General features: G+C 41.0%; 1 protein-coding gene across 5 annotated transcripts in view; it reads left to right on the plus strand.

The window, feature by feature from the left end:
• Positions 1 to 22,730, plus strand: part of NFATC1 (nuclear factor of activated T cells 1) — a 115,414-nt gene that overhangs the window by 76,732 nt on the left and 15,952 nt on the right. For 2 of the 5 annotated variants that reach the window (XM_052697886.1, XM_052697887.1), the window contains exon 9: positions 6,941 to 7,627. In XM_052697886.1, coding sequence (XP_052553846.1) covers positions 6,941 to 7,627 — 687 coding nt within the window. Of the gene's footprint in view, positions 1 to 6,940; positions 7,628 to 22,730 lie in introns of those variants that run through there. The other 3 variants (XM_052697888.1, XM_052697889.1, XM_052697890.1) reach the window with 3 other exon arrangements.

Consider the following 22,730-nt stretch of genomic DNA (forward strand, 5'->3'; position numbering starts at 1 on the left):
CAACATCACCCCACACCTCACCCTTCTGTGCTCCCACAGCACCGTGGTTCACTCACCAGCCTCTCTACTGCTGAGCCAGCTTGCCTTGCAGCAGAGGGGCTGGTGCTTGCATGCAGCAGGGCTGGCTGGACGCACAACACTGGCGCTAAGCAGCTAAACTCTGGCATTTGGTGAGGGGCAAGGTAGCAACAGGTGGTAGAGTGGGCACAGGCAGGTTGAGCCAGGGTGAGAGCTCAGTGCTTCCCTGTGTGCCACTTGCTCACTGAGAAAGTGCATCTTTCTGTCAGATAATGTAGAGGAAGATTTAAGGAACTACCTGTACTAAGAAAAGATTTCCTTCTGTTATTTCCACACAACATTTCAGATAATTTTATGAACTTCCCGGTGCTAGGTATAATGAATGATGTATATTTGTGCTTTTTTGATGGTAAAGTTTTTAAAATCTTTAATTTGGCCTCATTGAAAACCCCATTTTGTCTAGGCAAAGTAAGACAGGACATCCAACTCATGTATTTCAAGCAGGAAGAGCAGTAGTGTGGCTTGGCCAATGCTCTTCTGGAGAGGCAGAACATGCTCCCAGAGCACAGAGCTAAAATGCCCAGGAGATCTCACCCATGAGACCTTCTATAGCTCCATCCCTGCAACCACACGCAGGGAATGAGGCCACAGCTGTGTGATCAGTGTGTGATAACTCAGTGAAGGTCAGTGGGATGTTTGTTAACGTACGATCAGGGAAGGGTGAGTGAATTCAGATACTTACGTAGAAAAAACCTGAAAATGCACACATCCTGCCTACAGGTCTCTTTGTTTCTGACACGCTGTGCACTGGCTTTATTAACTAAAAAACAAAGGTCTCATACTAGCTTGACCTTTATAAAACATTTTAATTGAATTGATGCCTGGGGAAATACATCCAGTTAACAGACAGTATCTGCAAAGACCCTCACAGGGGCTGCCCCAGAAGATTCCTGAGTCTGAACGTCCAGTCCTCCATCACTGAGATTGCCAGGGCTGCAGACAAGTTGGCAGGCTCTGCTGGGCTACTGCTGCTCTGATGCTACAGAACAAGCAGATTATAGTTTCTGAGGTAGCCAGCCCATTGCCTCTCCCCAGCAGCAGACCAGAATCAGAACATGGAGCGAGGTCTTTTCTCCACTTAAGCCAATGTTGCCAAAACTGCCAAGATTTTGTCTTGCACAGATCCAGAGCATTTAAGATGCATGTGGAGATGTGCATGCCTTCAGTCAGCCAGTAGCAGAGGAACAGTAGCATTTGTGTTAACTGAAGCAGCTTCTTCTGAGGGAACATCAGCTTGTTAGTCAAGAGGATGTACTGCCTCCATCAAAAGTGACTTACAAAGGAAATTTGTGGGGGCAGAAATGGCAGTTCAGATCTCAGCTCAATAGTAGAGATTTGGACCATCTAATTCCTTGATGCTCTTTCGAAGCCTTGTCCCAAATTCTTAGCAATCATGAGATACTTATTCCAGAATTTGAAGAAATGCAGGATGAAAAAAGTAGTGTTATGATTTTCGTGTGCTAACTGAAATCCTTACCTTCAGAGATAATCACAGTCTGCAGCGTGAAAAGTGACTACTCTGTTTGATAGGTTCAGTCAAACCGAGGGCAAAACAAATGTGCTATAGTGGCATAAATGCCTGCATTGATAATACTACATGGAAATGGGGATTTGTTAGTTTAATGTTAATCAGGACAAACATCTGTTTAATTTATATGGTTATGTTTTCTCAGTTCGCATATTTTAATAGCACCCCCCAAAAAAAATTTTAAAACCCATCTGGACTGCCAAAGCATGAAAGCAAATGGGCTTGTTAGAATTGTCAAAAATATATGTAATTTATATTCAAGCACTTTCTGACTCCATTTACTGAATGTCCATGATTTATTATTTTTCTTTGAGGCTTGATATATTAGCATTTTACCTGCTAGAAAAGCCTTTCATTTAAACACGGGCTTGAAGAACTGGCTGAAATATTTTTCTCACATCCAGACCCAAACAGAGGGCCATTGTCTTCAGCCCGGTGCCCCGGTATGATGTCATAACCCTGGTCTCTCTGAGTAAGAATTGGAGGTAGCTTTGATTTATAGCTGGGTCTGCTGCCAACATGCGGTTCTTAGAACTTCATATTAAATTAGATGACATAATGACACAAGTCCGGAGCCTAAGAAGGCATTATTGAACCATTTAAAACCAATTAGCACAGATTAAGTCGCTTATGAGACTAATTTAGAACTTTGAGCTCTGTCTTATTTTAATATTCAAAATTGAGGAAAATTTAAAATCATCTGTCATCTGACCTTATGCATTATGAAGTAAGAAGCATTTCAAAATTAACCGTACCAGCCAAGTTTACATGACATTTTTCCTGTTTATAGCAAGGGCCTGATTCTTCAATTGGGTCTCTGAAATGAATGGCATTCTTTTGAGTATGAGTTTATGTAGAAACTGTGCATTGTCCTTCTGTTTGCATTTTCACCAATTCTGACATCATCGCTGTAATTTATTATTGGCAAACCTCGGGCAAATTCAGTCACAATCCTTCATTCTAGTCAGCTGAGAGCCTGCGAAACTGGGTGTTATCTCTGCACCACAGCATAGCTTTAAGACAGAAAGCTTATGGTCGTTTGTTATGGCTCTACTGAATCGTAGAAATAGTTGAGTTTCTTCTAAAAGTGCTTGCAGATCCTGAGCAGCTGTGGGGCTTTCAGTTAAGTGCCAGCCCAGGCCTGCCGTGTGACTACAGCGGCTCTTTGAGCTGGCAGCTTCTTACCAAGTCATTTAAGATGATGACTAATTTGAAGTCTTTGAGCTATATGTTGGTCACGCTACTAATGTTGTCTGTTACATATTAATTCTGAGAAAATTAATGGTGCTCTGTGTATCACATCACATCACGTGTGAAGTGCATCACTTCTGCGGGTGAGTGACAGTGCAAATGTGAGTGACATGTGCTTCGTGGCACTTAGTGTACTGTGCTTCCAAAGGGATGTGTTTGAGAATGAAAACACTTCTAGCTCAGATCTGTAAAGGTGTGCAGTCAGTCAAACATGAGTCAGTAGGAAAGTGGTAACGCTAAGCCAGTGATGGCTGTAATTGTTCCTGCCTGCTTGGAAGGAACCCACCCAATTCCACCTAGGGGAAGATGCTGTGATAGCTCAGGTGGACTCGTGAGGGCTGTATCCAGAGCTGCTCCAACTATTCCCCCAGCTAAGGTTCTCAGCCTCCACAAAGGGAGTGAGGTGGGGAACAGTGGCATTTCTGTTGCCCGAAAGTTAAGTAAATGTTATTCATGTGAAATACAGTAGCTAAAGTCTGTTCAGAAGGGAAAGTGTTAGGATCTTACATTTCTGCTAACGTACACAGCTTTGAATGCTTGATTCCAGATCATCTGTGTCATTAGTAATGGTTTCTACAGGGAAAAAATGTCCTGCAGAGCCTTCTTTTGCTAACTGGTACCTCATAAAGACGTTTGCACACTTCTGAAGCGTAGTGAGTTGCTGCTGTGCCAGTATGGTATGATCCCTACATTCACTCTTCAGAGTTGTCTACACAAACTTCAAAGCAATGAAAAGCCAGATACAAACCCGTTTTCCATTTCAGAATTAATACTTTTGTTGTTGTTGTTTTTCAGAGCAGTACTTAGTCTAGCAAAAGAAACCAATCCTGAAAAACACAAAAAAGGGTAATGGAGACAGTTTGAGTGAGTTGGCTCAGACTGCTCTAAGCCTAGCTGCAGGCAGTATCTGTTTGTTTACAGACACTTACTTCAAGGTGCATGAAATAACTGATTTCAAGATTATCAGTTCAGAGCAATACAAGAGGACAAGGTAAACAGATGTCAAACGAAATGTTCCCCTTTGTTCCCCCTACCAAAGTACTGTCAGAGACCAAGCTATTGTGACTTACTGCGGCCAGTGCCTGTAATTAATGCCAGTCTCTGTTTTGCCTCTGAACTTACACAACTTACTTTTGGTTACTGTCACCACCTTCAGGAGTTTGGGGACTAATAGGTCTGGAATAGCCCCTGTTGCACATAATTGCCTTGTGCAGAGTAGGACTTAGCGGTTGTGGACCATTGCTTGTGGCAGCTGTATTCAGAGTAGTGAGATAAGAAAACGATGTACAGAATTTTGATGTTCACAATCATTCATTTGACTCCATGGCACTCGTTTTTCCTATAGAAAAATATCAAAAGTGCAGTGACAAAAAGTGTCTGGTGAGCCAAGTGCCAGAGATGTGCTGTGAAGGGCTACAACGAAAACCAGCCTGAGATCAGGAACCATAAAGCCTCCTCCCTCCAGCCCTGTGTGCCACCAGGGCTATAATCCTTCCCTGGGTTATAACAAGTCAGACAGCACCAGGGTTTATTGCAGTTGAATTGCCAGTGGTTGAGCTCGGAATTATTTAGCACAGGTGTTTCTATAACAGTGATATATTGGGAAAATTCAGTGTTCAACAACCATCATATTTCCAGCTGTGCTGTGGTTAGTGCTAGTACAGTGAACCTAATATAAAACATATGAGAATATTTGCTAGCTCAGGAACTTGTTAAAGGTATTTTCTTACAATATCTGTGCTGCTATATTTATCTAGGTGCGTTTCTTTGGTCTCGCGTTTTCATAAAGGGTGTGATACTGGTTTCATAAAGCTGTCTCCAAACCTGGATTCTGCTTCTCTGTAACCAAGTGTGTTAGTAGTGGTGCTAGCCAGTGTACAGCATGCAAGCAGATGAAAACAAGATTATGAGGAATCCATAGTCCATATCCTTATCCTTAGTACGTTCATCCTGAGTGGCACCTTTGCATTTGAGACATGTAGAGACATGTTTTTACTAGGGGTGATGGAAATCTTGAAACAACTGTTGCAAGTGTCTGTATATAAAAGAACATAAAAGGACAAAACTTAACAAGAGCCTGGGGGGCTGTAAAACAAGGGTAGTGAACTGCATCCACCAGCAGCAAAATTTGTGAGTGTTAGAAAAGATATTTTAGGTACACATGCTCACACATACATTTTGATGGGTTGAAAAGACTAATACACGAGTACAGAAACAAATGATTGGAGAATATAAGGGCGGCTCTGAAAGCAATGCCTCCTATTTTATTAGGTTGGCTTATGACATCAGAGGTGGGTGGTGGTATGGCAGCACAGGGTGAACCTTCCTGACAGTATTCCATTGCATTTTGTTGCCGTGTGACAGATGGCAGCAGAGGGTCAGTCTGACAGAATGGCATCTGACCTGGAAGTGCACATGAAGCAAAGGTGTGTCACTGAATTCCTCCATGAGGAAAAAATTTGCAACCTTTGATGTTCATCAACACTTGCTGTATGTTTATAGAGACCAAACAATAGATGCAAAAACAATGAGGTGGGGGTGATGCATTTCGGCAGTGGTGACAGCAACAGTGGGTCACCTCTGCTGGTGCGGATTTTTATGAGCACAGCACTCAGGATCGTGTTATGACTAGTGAAAATGCACAGCTAACAGTGATGACTATGTTTAAAAAGCATTTTGTAGCAGAGAATTTGCTCTGTCAAATATTGTTATTGTGCTTTTTGTACCTGTTGTAGATTCATGGAAATAAATAGGAGGCATTGCTTTCAGAGTGACCTACGGACAAGGATGTTAGTAAAAAACATGCATATAAAGACACAGAAACACTCATGACAAGCATGTGCTCTGAGCTGAGCTGTAGAAACATGCTTCATTAGTAACTTTGTGTAGGTTTGTTATCCTAGTATTCTAACAGACATTCTCTGGTGTCACCATACATTTCCAACATCCACTTAAGCTATGGCTGTTCCGTGAATCTCTTGAGAAAGAAGATTAAATGCCACGAGGCATCCGAAGTCAGTTGTTGTATGTCTTGTAGTTTCATCTGACTAGAAGAAATGCATCTACATACTGACTTGGCCCTATTGTTTATAATTTTCCTGACAGAGAAAGTAGGCATCTTTTACCTATGAACTGCATCTGTTAAGGGAGAAGCAGGAAATGCACCTCTCTGGTTTGAGACAGATAGCTGATGTGAAAAAGGCACGTTGATTTAAGGAAGATCTTTCCTCTGACTTGAGAAAGCAGCTCTGTATTTTTCAAGACTGGATTGATACTCACTGAGTCATTCTGTCCATGAGCTGGTGCCATTTCAAGACGTGGTTTAACAGCTCAATTAGGACCTCTTTTGAGACTGCAGATAGAGCAAGCAGAGATGTAGAACAGGAATCAGTATTTCTTGGTGTCCAGAGACTGAGTTAACACCTTTTAGGAGCTGGCATTAGGGACTTGGATCCAACTTAGAATCACAAAAAGTTGGATGTGACTTCTTGAGTATTTTACACTCATTTGTTGTTTAGCAAGATTGCGTACAATAGTGTAAAAACTAAACAAGTCAAATTCTACTCCTTCAAAAATATCTTTATAATTGAAAATTTACTGTACGTAGTACTTTGTCTTTGAACTTTGCAGTTTTGCTGTTGCTAAACTCCGAAGCTCCATTTCTACCTTATTATGCACCAGTTTACCAAATGGGCAGACATTTGTCAAATGGGCCATCGGTAGCCGTAGAAATGCAGTAGTATGTCCAAGTTAAAATTCTTGCTTTGATTACTACAAATACATGGAGCCCTTGGGTCCAAAGCTTCCACTGAAGCACAGCTATTTGCAAATAGATTTTTATAGCACATTAGTGCTGGAGGAGAGTCCAAAGAAAATAGTCCTTTTCAATATTAGAACCAGCTGTGACTTTCTTGTGCTGATGACTCATTCATTTTTTTTTTATAGGGTGGGAGAACTAGGCAAAAGACACACAGAGTCTTATTCAAGACGTTGTTTGTTTTGCAAAGGGTATCCTAGCCACAAGCCAACTTGATCATACCAATATGCAGCTCATGTTTATTTAAAACTTTTTTCTTTTAACAGTTCCAATTATAAAAACAGAACCCACAGATGACTATGAGCCTGCTCAAACCTGTGGACCAATGAACCAAGGCTTAAGCCCTCTCTCTAAACCATACTACAACCAGCAGATCATGATGCCCCCTGATCCTGGTTCGTGCCTCATGGCTGGCTTCGCCTCCTGTCAGCAGAGGAACACGGTGATGTCACCCTCTCCCAACGCAAGCCCCAAGCTGCACGACCTTTCATCCTCTCCTTACAAGTGCATCCCCAACCCAGGCCACAGTCACCTCGGACTTCAGCAGCCCGCTGGAGGTGTCCCCACCATACAGGAAGTGCCAAGGTCTATAGTTGTGCACCCAAGCTCCCCCGAGCAATCATCTCACATCATGCTGCAGCCGCAGGTGAGTCAACATCTGAGCAGTAGCTGTCCCCTTGGTTATCAACAAACACTCTATCCCAACAGTCCCTCTTCTCCAGTTCCATCTGTTACCCAAGAGCCAACCTATTTGCAGTCCTGCAGTCCAACTCACTCATCCATAATGGGTCAACAGCAGCAGCAACTGCCGAAGGTTCACAGAAATGAGTCTCCAACAACCCAACCACTGTCATTGCCAGAGTTGCATGAGGAAAGTAATCATAATTTGGCCCCTATTCCTGTAACGATCAAGCGAGAACCTGAGGAATTGGACCAGATGTACCTGGATGATGGTAAGTCTTCCAGAGCGTAGAGGTTTGCATTCAACCATGTTGCTCTATCAGTGAGTTCCCTTAACTTCCTCCTCCTTTTGAATTCGGGTGGAAAAAAAAAAGTATAATTAACAGCCTGGTGGAATTATGCTGAGTTTGCTCGGTTTGTTTCTATATGGAAAAAGGTTCTCAGTTTCACTTGCAATAATGAAACCATATTATCTAAGCCTTTAATGCTATCAGTTACCATAGAGCTGGCTGCATGACCAACAGCTACACTGCAATAATCTTAACTATATGGTCTTGGCTTATGCCTATGTCAGTGACTCATGAAACTGCAGCGAAAACATATTTAACATTGTTCTGTCCATAATGAAGTAAAATTGCTGATGCACAAATCTTCTCACTGGAACTAAATGATAAACTGCTCTCCTTCAGTTGTGAAAATTTAAATAAAAAATAGTGACACATCTTTCAGCGTAACTTTTCAGTCTGGTGGCATCTGATATTGCTTCTTTTTCTTCCATTCTTATTCTTGTTGAGGACTTGCTGCTGCTTTTTTCTTTTTCTTTTCTTGTAAGATTTTCTATGCATATATATTCTACATGCACCACTGAAATATTAAAATGCTGCGATGAACTTGTCAGACTCCAGCTTCCGAAGATTTATTAGCTGAGCATAATAAAAGGGGTAATCTGGAATTTGATTATGTGACCTCACTGAACTGTGATTTAGCACATGCTGCTAAGTATCCCAGAAGTATTCTGAACCCTCACCTTAATGCAGTACGTGAGTTCCCTTCCAATAGCCATATAACTTTATATAACGTGCCATGCCATGCTATTTGAAAAAGAAATGCCTTTGAAATGGCTGCGTTGGAACCAATTAGTGCCAAGGAACCTCTGAATGCAACTGTCTTTCAGGGAGAATTTAAAGACAGTTCATTGCAAAAACAAACAAACAAACAAAAAAATTTATTTTAAACAGCATGATACTCACTGAATTAGGATTATAAATGAATGTTTTGGAGCTTTAGGAGCAGTCTTTTGATTTTCGACTCTGGGAAAATCATTTTTTTGCAACAGAAGTTGTTACTGATTACATGATAGACAGCTGTGAGGAATTTCCCTAATTAGGAGTTCAGTTCGCTGAAGTTTTGCCCAACACTTATTTGACATAGTGTTATCTTCATGTACTGTACATTTTTCACCACATATCTGCACAGTGAGGAGTAAAATTTTCAACAAACCAAACAAGAAGTGGACACAAACCAGAACAGAAAATCGTGCCCAGATTTTGGTTTTGAGAGAAACTGGAAGTTATTTCTGTAAAGCTAGTCTACAGCTGTCTTTCTAGAAAAGCACAAAGAATGGACAGTCTTTCTGCCTTACCTCTCCAAAATCCAGCAAGCACTTTTGTCACAGCATTACCAAGTCCGCCTTTGCCTCATCTCTGCAGAGGAACTGCACTGCAGCTCAGACGTGGAGAGCAGAGCTTATCAACCCTATCTACTTCAGGTCTCTCCTGAAGGATCAAGGAGCTTTGATCTGGAATGGAAGTTTTAATTTTTTTAGCAACATTCGTTCTTTCTGACAAAGCATAAATGGCTTCATCTTTACCCATTTCTGTTCCGTTCTCTCTTCCGGACACCCATGCATACCAGTCATCTGACAGACAGAAGTAATTGTAGAAACCACCATGCACATCTGCACTGATACTTAAAGCTGACTTTGAGGATCTGTTCAGCTCACCAAATTGAGATACACTTCCCTTTGGCATCCATCAGGTTATCAAAATCATTTCATGGCTGACCACAAGAACTATAAGCCAAGAAAATAATGTGTAGATGTAACAGGGCAACGATGTATAACAGAAGATAGAATAATGTATGTTATTTCAAAAAATCAAGCAACAGCAGTTCGCTCTATGGGTAAGCAGAAATGGTAACCAGAGGACCTACCTTTTCTGTGACTAAACTGATGTTTAGGTCTGTCACAGATTAATGCAGCCTTGTCCACATGAGCTTACTGTTACTCGTCTGTGCCCTATCTCACTGCCTAAAGAAAAGGCCATCCGCTCTGTGCCTTGCCTTTGATGATGTCAGGAAAAGAGTACTACTGTCTTCTTTTTCATCTCTATATTGGGTCTGAGACAGGAACTGTGCAGCAGAGGAGCTGGAGGCTGGAACCACATCCTGTGGGATACGTGCTGGTCAGGGCACTGACATACCTCAGACATAGCACAGAAGTACAAAACTGTATGTCAGGCTCAAAGCAGGTTTACATCTATACATTCATGGAGGCAACCTTAGAACAACCTGCGCAGATAATGTTTTCACATTACAATTGATCTGATTAACTTACAGGCTCTCCATGGTAAGGGTTGCATCAGTCCATCTAGGCCACATGCTCCTGCTGCTTCCTTTGAGTAATATCAATTAATTATGTAGCTGCAGAACAGGCTAATAGAAAAGTATCTCTACAAGAATAGCAAAATCTACACAGTTTTCCATTGGATCAGCTCACTGAACTGCATTTGGTGGGTCCAGCCCATCAGATGTGCAGGAAGCCTTTTGCAGTAGGACCACACTGGGTGGCGGACTGGGTGGTAGTCTAGAGTGTGCAAGACTTGCAGCCACATCTGATGTCATTTTATCTTCCCCAGCAAATATCTATCTAATCAGCTCATCCTGTCTCAGCAAAAAAATCCCCGTATCATGCTCACCCCCTACTTATGAAAGACTGATGTCTTACCTTCCTGACACAGTCTCAAAGGACTGTTTGGCCACTGTGGGGATTGCCTTGAAACTTATGTGATTGCAGTTGGTGTCCCAATAGCTGATGTTCAGTGAGATATGCACCCCATGTGTGCAGTGCCTTTGTGCCTGGGGCTGTCTCATTCAGACCTCTGGTACTAATTGTGGAATAAGGCACTGTTCAGAGGGAGAATGGATTTTACATGTGCCTGATTTTTTTTAAAGCATCACCATTGTTTGTTGTTCAATTTTATCCATCTTTAAATTACATAGCCTAATTTAAATTACTTTTAGTTTTTCTAAATATTTGTACCTGATGTCAATATGAGAGATAGAGCGATGTCAGATGTACTTCACTGCTTTCCTTTCCTTCCATATTATTCTATCAACTCTTTCCCTCATCCTTAAGGTAGATTAAAAGTAATGCAGTGTTGAGGTGACACTAAAAATTAAATTTGCAAAGCTTAATTCCATAAATAAATAAAAAATTCGTAGTGTCTTGTAACTACTTCATACCTCCAGTTTTACTTGAAGGTACTTATGAAAAGTGTGAGATACAGACATCTGACATACTTATGGGACTACTGGACAAATGAAATATCTAACTGGCTATGCCAGGTGATATTTGGTAAAGTTTTGGTTGCTTGTTTTCCTAGAAAAAAAAGAAAAATCTGGAGAGGTTTAATTTATGTAACTAATATATATGTAGCAAATTTGGAACAGGTATAAACAGAAATTTTTTGGTTTCAGTTTATGGGATCAAAGCAATACTCATTCTTTGTGGTCTGGAGTAATTCCAAATATAGACCATCTATACTGGAGTGTAAAGATGGAAAAAAGCAGTCAGTGAGTATATGTATAATATATATCCTGTACATAACACTTCTCTGCTTCTGTAATGGTGGGCAGCTGAACTGATATAAAGGGAGCACCCAAAGAGATTTCCATTTTGGCAAGTAAGCTTTGGTCTTGGCAATCTTGTTTTAAATCAAAATCCACAGTAGCCACCTGGGTTACTCATTAAATGCTCTGTCCATTTCAATATGTGCATATATGATTCAAAATGTATAACAGATTTCAAACTCACCCCATAAAGTGATACCTGATATATTATGGCTACGCTCTTGATATTGAAAACTATCTGGCTTGTATACCAGTACTCATTTCAAATAATTATGAGTTCAACCTCCAAACAAAGATTATGACTTCTGCTGCTGCATTCACAGCAAGATTTGATGTGCTGTTTAAAAGCATGGTCTGATGAAGGAGCTGAAATGTGACATTTATGCCTCGTGCTGTTCCTCTTCTGGTTCTTTGCAATAGAAGAGATGTTGTCTCCTGTCCTCCCTGCCAGGAGTTCTTGCAGCAGCCTGCAGCACACTGCAGCACCCTGGCAGACCACTCCAGTGCTAACACTGTCTCCACGTGCCTATGTTGTCCTTGCTCTAGGCAGCACAGATTACATGATTTTCCCCTTACAAATCCAACCCAGGAGCAGTGCTGGGTGTGTAGGGTGGCAGAGCCCATGGAAAATCCTTAGGCAGACAGGCAGTCTGATTTGTCTACCTGCAGGACATCTTCAGTACAGATACATGCAGATAATTGCTTTTAAGACTCAACATTTTGGGGTGGGGGGAATCGATGAGTCTGAAGTGCTGTACAGCCTTTGGAGGGATAAAGCAGAATTGACACTGCCAAAAGAGACAGTCAGTTTGGGGAAAGTGTGAGCTGATGAGAGCTCTCCCCAGTCCCTGGAACCATCATTATCTCAAGGGGATGTGAAAATTTACTTTAATTTATATCTCACTTTTGAGTAGCTCCTCTCACTAGCCCTCTAACAGGGACCTGGGTCAAAAGCTGTGACAGTCTGTTTCTGAAATAATACTACTTCTTTTCTGTTGTCTGGGGAAACTCAAATAATTTTCCCAAATTTTGATTACTTTTCTTAGTGGTAGAAGAAATTCCAAGCCAAAAGTGGTGGAGCTATGTTCACACAGCTTTCAGGATGTTCAGGCAGCTTGGGGACCAGCCAGGCTCACAACAGGGGATGCTAAAGGTGACTTGAAATCATCTACCTTATCCCCATTTCCCTTTCCTGGATCTAGTGCAGTCTGGGTGTAACACAGAATCTCCAAATCTTTTTATTTCACCAGGATGGAGAGTTCAATTAGGTATGTTAATGCCAAGAAACATTTTTCAGGTTGTAACTGGCACTCCCAAAAGCTATGGCATTTTTACCTGCAGCAGAACGATACTCAATTGTGAAATTATTTCCTGCCATTAGAAACATCAAAGAAATTCATTTTCATTACAGATGAAAATGAAGCTATTTCTAAAAAGCTAGTGGGAAACACATTGGTACCAACAGGAAAAAGGTGTATTATTTGTGTTCTCAGCAGATATCAAGGTACATGCTTTGATCTGAACTTGCTATATGAATGCATAAAACTTTACGAAGGCAATTTTTAATGCAAAGTGAAACAACAACCTGGAGGATTCTTTAATAAAGGTACATTTGAGTTAAGAAGCTGAGTTAGGCCTCGGCTTCTTCAACTTCTACCCAATTTTGAGATGAAGTCCCAGCCATTTGAAGGCAGCAGCAAGCTACACCACTGACTGTAGTGGGACCAGAATTTCACCCTCAGTTTAAAAACTCTTTTCCAGAATGCCCCAGGTCCCGTGTAAATGCCAGAGCTGGAATAACAATATCTGAAAGACAGATCACTTGTCTGAAGTTTTGTTTATTAAGTCAGCCTCCTCCACTCCACACAGACACATTCGTAAAAGTCGCTATCCTGATCTTCACTTGATCTGAACTATAAATCTTCATGTAGATAGATGGATACATAAACCATAAACGAAGATATCTGATGTTTACATACACGGCTAACAGAAAGTATCAAAACCATATCATCCTCTTTTTTAAAACAAGGAGGCTTTTGTTCTTGTGATTGTCTTTGCACAGCTGTGAGTTTTATAGTGCTGTGCCAATGAATGCACTCATTGCAACTTTTATTTTACTCTGAAAAGGTAAATTGGGAGCATTAAGCCCCCAGTAAGTATGTAAAAGTGGCAAAACCACAGGTAAAGTGTTACTGAAAGCTGCAGCCCTGCCAGTCATTTCATTTTAAACATGACTCTTTTAAAAATAACTTTTGCAGTAAAAGCTCTAACTCCTGGACGTAATATGAGCTATTGCTAATGTCATTCCCATGAATTGCTTACAGAGTGTTGAACTGTTAGATGTCTGACAAGTCCATATATCTCCTATACTGTATATATGAAATTTTTTTGCCTCTAGACCATATGTTCTTCTTTTTCTTTTCCTTATTATTCCTCTGTATTCTTCAAATGCGCGTGGTTTGGTGATATAGTTTATTTGAACAGGAACTATAGCAGACAGAATTATTCTTTTGCTGAAATGTATCCTTTTTCATACATCTCAGCGTCATGATTAAAGTGATTGGCTCTTAAGGCATTAAGTTTAGTCTGCTGCTGCCACAATTATGCTTTTGAAAACTCCTGAGCGCACTCTGTGATTTTCAGTAGTCCAGATGTCATTAGAGCAACATGCAGGTAGTCTGCAAAGTCCAGTAACACTGTCTGCACTTCAGTCTGGCTTGTGTGAGCTTTTCCCTCCCTCCTTCTTGGCCTGGAGTAGCAGTTCTGGGAAAAAAACAAATAGCTGTCCTCATGGAAAGTTTTACTTAATCTGGCCCGGTGCCTGCCCCAAGACCCTCCTCACTTCTAATGATGATTGAAAGTGTACATGCTACTGTGATAAAACATGCTGAGTTGTTAACGTTCGGGGCTTGGGTTGTGCGCGATGAGTAAGGGAGGACTGAAGTAATTTGTTAGTGTCAGGTCTCTGTTGGACTTGCACATCTGAATTTGAGGGGTGTCCTGTTACACAAAACCACGCTCCTGGACTAGGGAGGAAGTTTCGCTGCCCCCAGCGAGTTTAAGTGAATTGAGTCTCCCTAGAGGCTCTCCAAAAGGAAGTCCCCAGAGGAGCAGGTGATCAGACTAGGTGTCACATCCTGATTCCCTCCAGCCCTGGCTGCGTGGGTGCTCTCAGAGCAGATCTGACTGCCTCTAATTGCAGCACCTGTGCAATCTATCACTGAACTTTTTCTTCTATCACCAGCACTTAGATACCCAGGGAGGCCCTTGATTCTTGGGCTTTCAAGACAGATCTAGCTTCTTCAGGGAAGTCCTGAGTGCCTCCACCTTCATTCGGTGATTGTAGACACTTAAGGAGGCACAGAAGTTGGGACCAGGAGGGTGGTAAAGTGATGGGAAAGCTGTAGAAAACCGTAGGCTGTGCTTTGCATTGTTTTGACACCCCAGAGGATTTGTAGTGCACAAAGTTCAGCCAGCCTCTGGTTGATGTGCATCTGCATGCACACCTTCACATCAAGTGTTTCATATTGTTTAGTGTACAGATCATGAAGCATTACACTGCCTCTGAATGCCAACTTCACACTTGTAGTCATAGTGCAATTAATTGGGGAAAAAACTGCCCCCGACTTCCATGTCTGTTTCATTCTCCTATTTCAATCGTAATGGCTGTTGGCATTGCTGTTTCAAATGGTAAAGGTTTCGTGGGTTATTTTCTGCAAGTTTTCCTTGGCGATCAGGGGAGAAGAAGTTGCTGTATCTGAGCCTTTGTAACATTTACATCTGCTTTTAAGCCTGGAGGAGCGCCAAGGAAAATATGTGGCTTGCAGAAGCACAAGCTTCTTGAGAAAGCTTTGTTCCAATGCAATTCATTTTAGGAATATGTTGTTTGTTTGAAACATTTCTGCTGAGCTGTGCAGTGTTAGCTGGCCAGGTGTGGCTGTGTGGCTGTGTGATGGCCTCCGTGCTCGCATGTCTTGAATCCCTCCTGGCAAAACACTGCTGGGGAAGTTGCTTTTTAAAATCCCTCTTCTGCATGGAGAGTGTCATAGAGGCCTTTGCTGCAAATAGAAGACTTGGGCTGAAGCAAGTCTCTTACTTAGCCCAGAAAACATATACGTGTCAGAGGAAGTGCTCTCATGAGCAAACTCACTGACTTCACGTACAGTGCTCTTGGCTGAGTGTTAGCAAGCTGTAATGTTGCTAGACTGCAGAGTGGCAGAGGGCCTGCCTCTGCTCCCACTTAAGTCAATAACACTGTTCCCTTTGGGTTTATTGGGAACAGGACCAGGCATATGGCTGGTAGTTAAAACGCATAATAGCTGCATTCATTGCAATCTGGTCGCAGATAGACATGCAGAGAAGGAAATTTTTCTAGGAGGTTCAAGTGCAGCACGGTCAGTTGTGTCATCTGCATCTGCTGGACAACTGTGGGCACGTAGCTTGACCATCACTGTTAAGAATGGGCTGTTTGATAACATGGCTCCTGATCTTTTCTCCTCTCTGAGGGGCTAGTGCTGATTGCAACAAAGAGGGAACGTGCTTTCCACATGAGGCTTATCACTGGACTGGGAGGAAGCTTATGAAAAAAACCAGACCCTCAAAACGTTCCCCTCCTCCTCCTCTGTAACTGAAAAGGCCTGTAAAGTCTAAATGTTGAAAATATTCAGAAACTATTGGTAAGTAAGAAATAAGGAAACTATGGACTTATTCCTTGTTAACCAGTTTGGTTGGGTTTGTCTGCAAACCAGAAAGCTGGCCCAGCCCTGTTCTGCTGGCTTGGCTTGGTCGGTTGGCCTTCTACATTTTCCATACTTTCAAGTTTGCTACAACACAAGTATCAGGAAGTGAGATGGTCCTGAAAGTACATAAAAAATCCTTGACTGTATTGGCCCTAAGCACATGAATATGTGCATGTGAATGATCTTGGGAAGCAATTATACAGACCGTTAAAGTCCACATTTACTGGACTAAATTCTTTCATCTTTATGTAGTTATGACTTGTGTTTCCAAGCATCATGTTTGTAGAACATTCCTCTCATCTTCCTTTGCCCAAATGTTATTTTCTTCTACTTAGTTTTAGCCTTCTGCATTCATGTGGGAATTTACTCTTCGTGTCTTTGCTGTCCAGATTTTTCTTGATGTTAGCTCTCTGCAGGAGCTAAGGCTAAAGATTTATTCCATTTCATACCTGCTGTGATATCTTTGTGGTTCCAGGATAGATATTGCAATAGATATAACTAACCAATTTTGATATCCTGGGAGCAGCAGTCAGCTCTTTTTCTAGTGCTTCAGGGAAAATATGTGTTACATTGCCATCTTGTGAATAAACTCTTGTGCAGACTACTTAAGAAGTAGAAAAAAAGCCTTTTGGGGTCATGAGTGAAGGCTCCAAAAATGCGCAAATGCAAAATATTTAAATGTTCATTTCTATCCTGTGTATGCAAATCCATAAACAAACACATAATGTATGCACGTGTGCATATATAAGTATGTGTGCATATATACAACAGGCTTCTCTGAAAGTGATGCCTGCTAATTTCTTAGGTTGACCCACAGTGTAGGAGAGGTAGGAGAGGTCGAACCTTCCTGCCGGTATTTCATTACAGTTTGTTGCTGTGTGACAGACAACAGCAGAGGGGCAGTCTGACAAAATGGCATCTGACATGGAAGTGTGTATGAAGCAAATGTATGTCACTGAATTCCTCCATCTGGAAAAAATTGCCCCCGTGGACACTCATCAACGCCTGCTGAATGTTTATGGAGACCAAACAGAAGACATGAGCACAGTGAGATGGGGGTGGTGCATTTCAGCAGTGGTGACAGCTACAGTGGGTCACCTCTGCAGGTGCAGGTTTTTGACAAGTGCAGCATGCAGGCTCTGGTGAAAATGCGTAGCTAATGGTGGTGACTGTGTTGAAAAAGTGTTTTTTAGGTGAGAGTTTGCTCTATCAGACAGTGTTATTGTGCTTCCTATATCTGTTGTAGTTTCCATGGAAATAAATAGGAGAAATTACTTTTGGAGCAACCTACGTGCATATGTAGTGAGATATAAGACATAGTATACTAATTCTTTTGCCTACTTTAAGGTGTATTGGCTGAGAGTCCATAAGAGTTGGCGAGGTCAATGGAACTCAACTACAACTAGGGTTAAGGCCCTTCACCTACTGTCCAAATCCATGTGTAGCTAAAGTGTTTCCTCTTCTTCAAGGTGTAGCCATCCACTTTTAACTCAGAAGCACAGAAATAGCCATAAACACACCTTGCTCCTGGTCTGTGAGCCACTTATACTTTAAACTATAAGGAAAGTCAGAAGGATCGTGAGGCCCTGCTTTCACGGTCTGTATTCGTACTGAAAATCAAGATCAAGCGAGCTTTTGCCCTTCTGCTCCACGTTGGCTCATGCAGGTCTCTCAAGTAAGACTTCTTAGAAACATGAGGTCAAGAGGAGAAACCCATTCTGTGGGACTTCCATTGTGCTCAGTTTCTGAACCAAGTTGCCCTTTGCAGCTCTGAAATCTGCCTCCATGCTGTTGCAAGCTTCTGAGCTGTAGTTGTCATTATTGGTGAATGATTTTCAGGCATTTAAGTGTTTGTTATTCAGCTATTCTTTCTGTAAACTGCAGCAACCGATCAAGATGAGCTCCTGTCTCTTAGTTGGCGTTTTTCCAGTGCTAGCTGTGTTCCACCACATTCCAGGCTGCACTTAGACTCAGCTAGTTGCTTGAGGGCTTTCACCTCAGTGCATCTGCATAAGCCTAAACAACTTGTCCAGGCAGCTTCCCCTTACAGAGGTATGTCTTTGGATTTGTGGTATTCAGAGTCTCAAATGTGGTAAACTACAGTACTATTGATGCACCAGCTGTGATGATGTTGAGGAATAAGGTTTTGGAAGGACACGGTCATGTGAAAGCATCTTTTGCAACAAAGGCAACGTATATACATTTACGTGGGGAACACACACAAAAAAGGGAAGCTTTCTCATGATGCTGTGAAATGGTTAGCACATATTTGAAAGTTTCAGACGTAAAGTCTGTCTGCGAAAATACTTGGTGACATAACTAGAACAAAAGAAGGCTTGAGAAAAAGAGAAATGAGAGGAAAGTTGAATACAGCATGCTCATTTAAGGGAAAAAAAAAAGAGAAAAGATGGATTTTGGAAGAAGAGGAGAAATGGTGAGTGTGGGTGTGAGAGAAGTTTGTCTAAAACTGAAATAGTAGAAATGAGTAGTAATAGCCCAGGATTTGCGTGCCATATGGAAGTATATTTAAAGAATGCTCCATTTTGCCCCAAAATAATTTACCAGTAGAGAAAAATGAAAGGAGATGATGAAATAAGCATTAACCTTCAGCAGGTTAAATGAGACCTACAAAAACGTTCATGAAGCAGCAGTGTGATGCCGATGCTGATCTGCAGTGAGGTTATTGCACGGCACAGGGGCAGCTCCACTGGGGCATTTCCATGGGAGTTCTCTCTGTGCTTTCCTGTCAGGGAGACAGCTTCAGAATCACCACTGAATGGAGAGAGCTCCTGCAGGAAGCCCACAGATCCTCAAAAACATGTTAAAAAATGAGGGGATGGTGAGTACTCTGACTAAATACAGTCACATCACCTGAACTTAGTGAGAATCTTTTATATTAAGACTTCTTTACAATATAACAGAGCCTTCTTGAAAAAATCAGAAAAAAATTAGAGAAAGAATTTTTCATTGTCTCTTCCCCAATAGAAATTACGTAGAGAAAATAACATTGCTAGAAGGAGTAGAAGTGGTTGGCCTTTGACAAGGCGGGGAAGGATCTTTAGAAGTTCATTTTCAAGGTTATATGATTGAAGAATAAAACAGGAAATCCCCTTACTTTGGAACTTTAGAAAGATGGCATTAAAATTACAGTCAGGATGTGATCCAAATGCCATGAAAAAATTTTCCATCAACTTTGATGGATGTTCTAAAACAGGATGTGTTAAATCACGGGAAATAATAGCAAAGTTGCAAGTAAATTAACAGGAGATTCAAAACACGTTATGAATTACTGCATTAAAGAATCAATTAGAGTCAACTACTTAAATAAAGACAAAGTGGTAGCAAAAAAAAAAAAATAAAAGTTTGGATCTAGAAAAAAATTGAAACATCTGCTGAATTTTCCAGAGCTATATTTAATATTAACTTGGGAAAAACACCTGGACTGAATGGCATCTCATCAAAACATTGCGTTTCCAGACCAAAATCACTCGTGTACTTAAAAAAAAGTAATAATAATAATTCCTCTCCCATCTCATCCCTACCATTGGGTTGCATTGTGGGGAGCATCGCCATTTTAAAGCAGAGCAATAACCAACAGTTGATCTGGAAGTTTTCTGTCTATTATTAAGGTCTGTGTCTGAGGTCCCATCCTGCTGGCTGCTGCAAAATGCACCTTCTGTCCTCGTCAGCCAGTTTACTGCAGCAGGACAGATTTTATTACTATAGAGCACTCAACACAAAATAGAGTATGACAAGTAAATGGACTTTTGATAGAGCTGCAGGATTCCCCTTTAAGAAAGCTTCAAATGGATGGACCATTTGTTTGGTTGATAAATGAATATTCAGAAGAAAAAAAAAAAGTCTGCTTTTGAAATTTGAAACAGAAACTTACTCTCTTGTATTTTAGTCAGGAAGGTGGTAGAGACAAGACTGTCTTTATCTAATCCTGGGAGCTGTGACCTTAACTTCTAGTCAGCTAGGAGGTGGACATCACCAGCTAGACACATTTCAGTGGCAAAATCTATGGTTTCCCTGATAAAGAACTCGAATTTCTGAACAATCAGTGTGATTTTTGTGCTGTCAGCTAAGAGCTCGTTTCAGGGAGCAGCTGACAGATCAACACGACTTCAAATGAGGCTGTATCATGCTTTCTGTTGTGCACTGTCCCCTGAACAGTGTTGGTCACTGCCTCTTTTCTGAATTGTCAGTGTCCAGAAAGTTATTCAAAGACATTAAATTTTGTATGAAAAGCTCTTACTGAGGAGAAGCACCTCAAGAAGTAAAAAACCCCGCACCTTAAATGACTGCAAGAATTCTTCCAATTGTCTAAGTATGAATAGTTCTCAGAAAATGGAAAAGATATCCGCATGGCACATTGCTCCTGAAAATGAAAATCTTAGCATGGGAAAGTTATTCTTGATAGAGACAACTACAGTAAGTCAGCATTTATTCATTGAGATGCAGTGCATCTACGCTGATTTCCACCTTTCATAACTAATACTTACTTAAGAAGGAATGTTCTAGCTGCAGAGATGGTTCTAGCTACCTGCAGACTTGAGATTACTTCACTTCTAAGTGCAAGCAGACTTTTCTGTCTAGCTTTTTTCTTTCCATTACAGGCTTGTATTTGTTTCTCATATGCCACTGGAAATCACTAAAGGAAATTAATTTGTATGAATGGATGTCATATATTTCATGGTATACCAATAACGAATTCCTGGTTTGTAGAATAAGAAAATGTAGGGCTTTTCCAAAAGATTTTAATATTTGGCTATGATCAGTTGCATAAAATGAACCATTCTTTCCTATGTGTCTGAAGTCCAAGTTGCATTACTTGAAGCTATGTGTTGTTTTTTCCAGTCTCATGTCATTAAATAATTGTAGTGCTGCTCTTGAGTCTGTCTCTGACCTTCTCTGTGGTTGCCCTTTCTTGAACAAAAGCTGAAAATGATGATTGATTCATCTCTTTTTGTGACCTAGTCTAATCTAATTTGTCAATCCTCTTCCCAAATTCCTTAACAAGTTTGCCATTAATGTACTCATATATATAGATATATAATGTCATGTATGCTACATATATGTAGCATAGCCGTAACAGTTTTTAAAACAGAATTGAGCAGAAACCTCATCATTTCCAACTTTTTGTACTTCGTTTGAAATGCAAATTCACTTTCTTGCATTGTTGACTGTGTTTCTTTGGTAAAAAAATGCTTGTAATAGATTCAGGCTTTATGAGTTCAGGCTAGAAAGAGTTGTCTGCTCTGTCTAAACTTGGCCTCTTTGTGTAATTCTAATTTTTACTAACAAAACATGAGCCAGAGATTGTGTTTTAAGGAGCCTCTTGTAGGGAAGGGGAGAACTACCTAGCAGAACATCATTTTAACAAAAATTGGTAGTTGAACTATGCACTCAAGCAAGTGGAAGAAAGACTTTCAGGCCTAGAGACATGATTTAGAACCTGCAGGGCTCTATGATTGCGCCAGCGTGCACCAGCATTAAAGCCAACACAGTGAAGTAACAACAGAAAAGCTGTCTTCTTGCAAATCAGAAGTACTTCTTGAGAATCAGAAGTAGGTCTCCTGACATCAGAAATTGCATGTGATTCAAAATTCCTGCACAAAGAAGAGAACTAATCTATTTTCTATCTATTTTCTTTTTTTTTTTTTTATATCAGCATGAGAACAGTTATTTAATGTAGATGGACAGTAGGGGTAGATGATATTGGAGGTATTTTCCAACCTTGGTGGTTCTACCATTCTATGATTTAAGTGATGGTTAAGGGATAATCAGCAAAATGGCACATTTGCATTGCAGTGTGTGATTCTTTCTTGCCAGGCCTTCAGACCTGTACCCTGCATGTCTGTAGACCTACTTCACATGTCTGCCTGTATTTAGTAAGGGTTTGATGCAAAGACGATTAAGTCAGTAGGAATTCTTCTGTGCTTTTTGGATCAAACTCCTATTTTCAGACAAGATAACCTATCATTGAATGCTCTTTAAAAAGTCCTATGCAGAAAGAAAAAAAAAAAAAAACCAACACAAAAAACCACCAACATATACATGAAAAATTCTAACACTGGGTCAAAATGTAAGGGCCCCGAAGTTGTTGCAGACACAAATGATAGTTCACAGAGCAACTATAAAAGATTTTATTACATTAAAATGTAAAGGCTAACAGTGATACAACAATATGAAATGCTGTTTGTATCATGTATGTAATGTGGCTGACCTGCAGAGGTTTCAGAAGCCCTCACTGGGCTCTTCTTGGTTATTTGGGTGTGCTAATATTTAAAGCAATGTTTGTGTTGGTTACATGGCCTAAGCTGAAGGGATCTCAGAGAGGGCTGTGCTCTCATGCTAAACAGGGTGTAACATAGGGTATATTTGGGATGAATGCACCACACCTGTTTCTGTCCCCCTTTATACCAGTAGGAAAGAGACATTTCTCTCCTGGAGTAAGCAGTTACTAAGCAATCGTTTCACAGCACTGTCTGGCAGATGGTCTCAACGTTCTGCCCAGACTTGGGCTGTGTGGCTGAGGCCAGGCGTCCTCTTTAGCTCTGTGCATTGTAGAACAGGTCAATTTGTGCCACGATGGAGGTCTCCTGATTTGCTGCACTGGTTCGTGCTGCAGTCCGTCATGAAGCAATGACAACGCTGCACCATGCATTCTCTGTGGAAAACTGGATAATTTCAACAGTTTTCCGTTTTCTGTAATGTTTGTCTC

Source organism: Tympanuchus pallidicinctus, unplaced genomic scaffold (assembly GCF_026119805.1).
Source record: "Tympanuchus pallidicinctus isolate F22 unplaced genomic scaffold, pur_lepc_1.0 scaffold31, whole genome shotgun sequence".
NCBI lineage: Eukaryota > Metazoa > Chordata > Aves > Galliformes > Phasianidae > Tympanuchus > Tympanuchus pallidicinctus.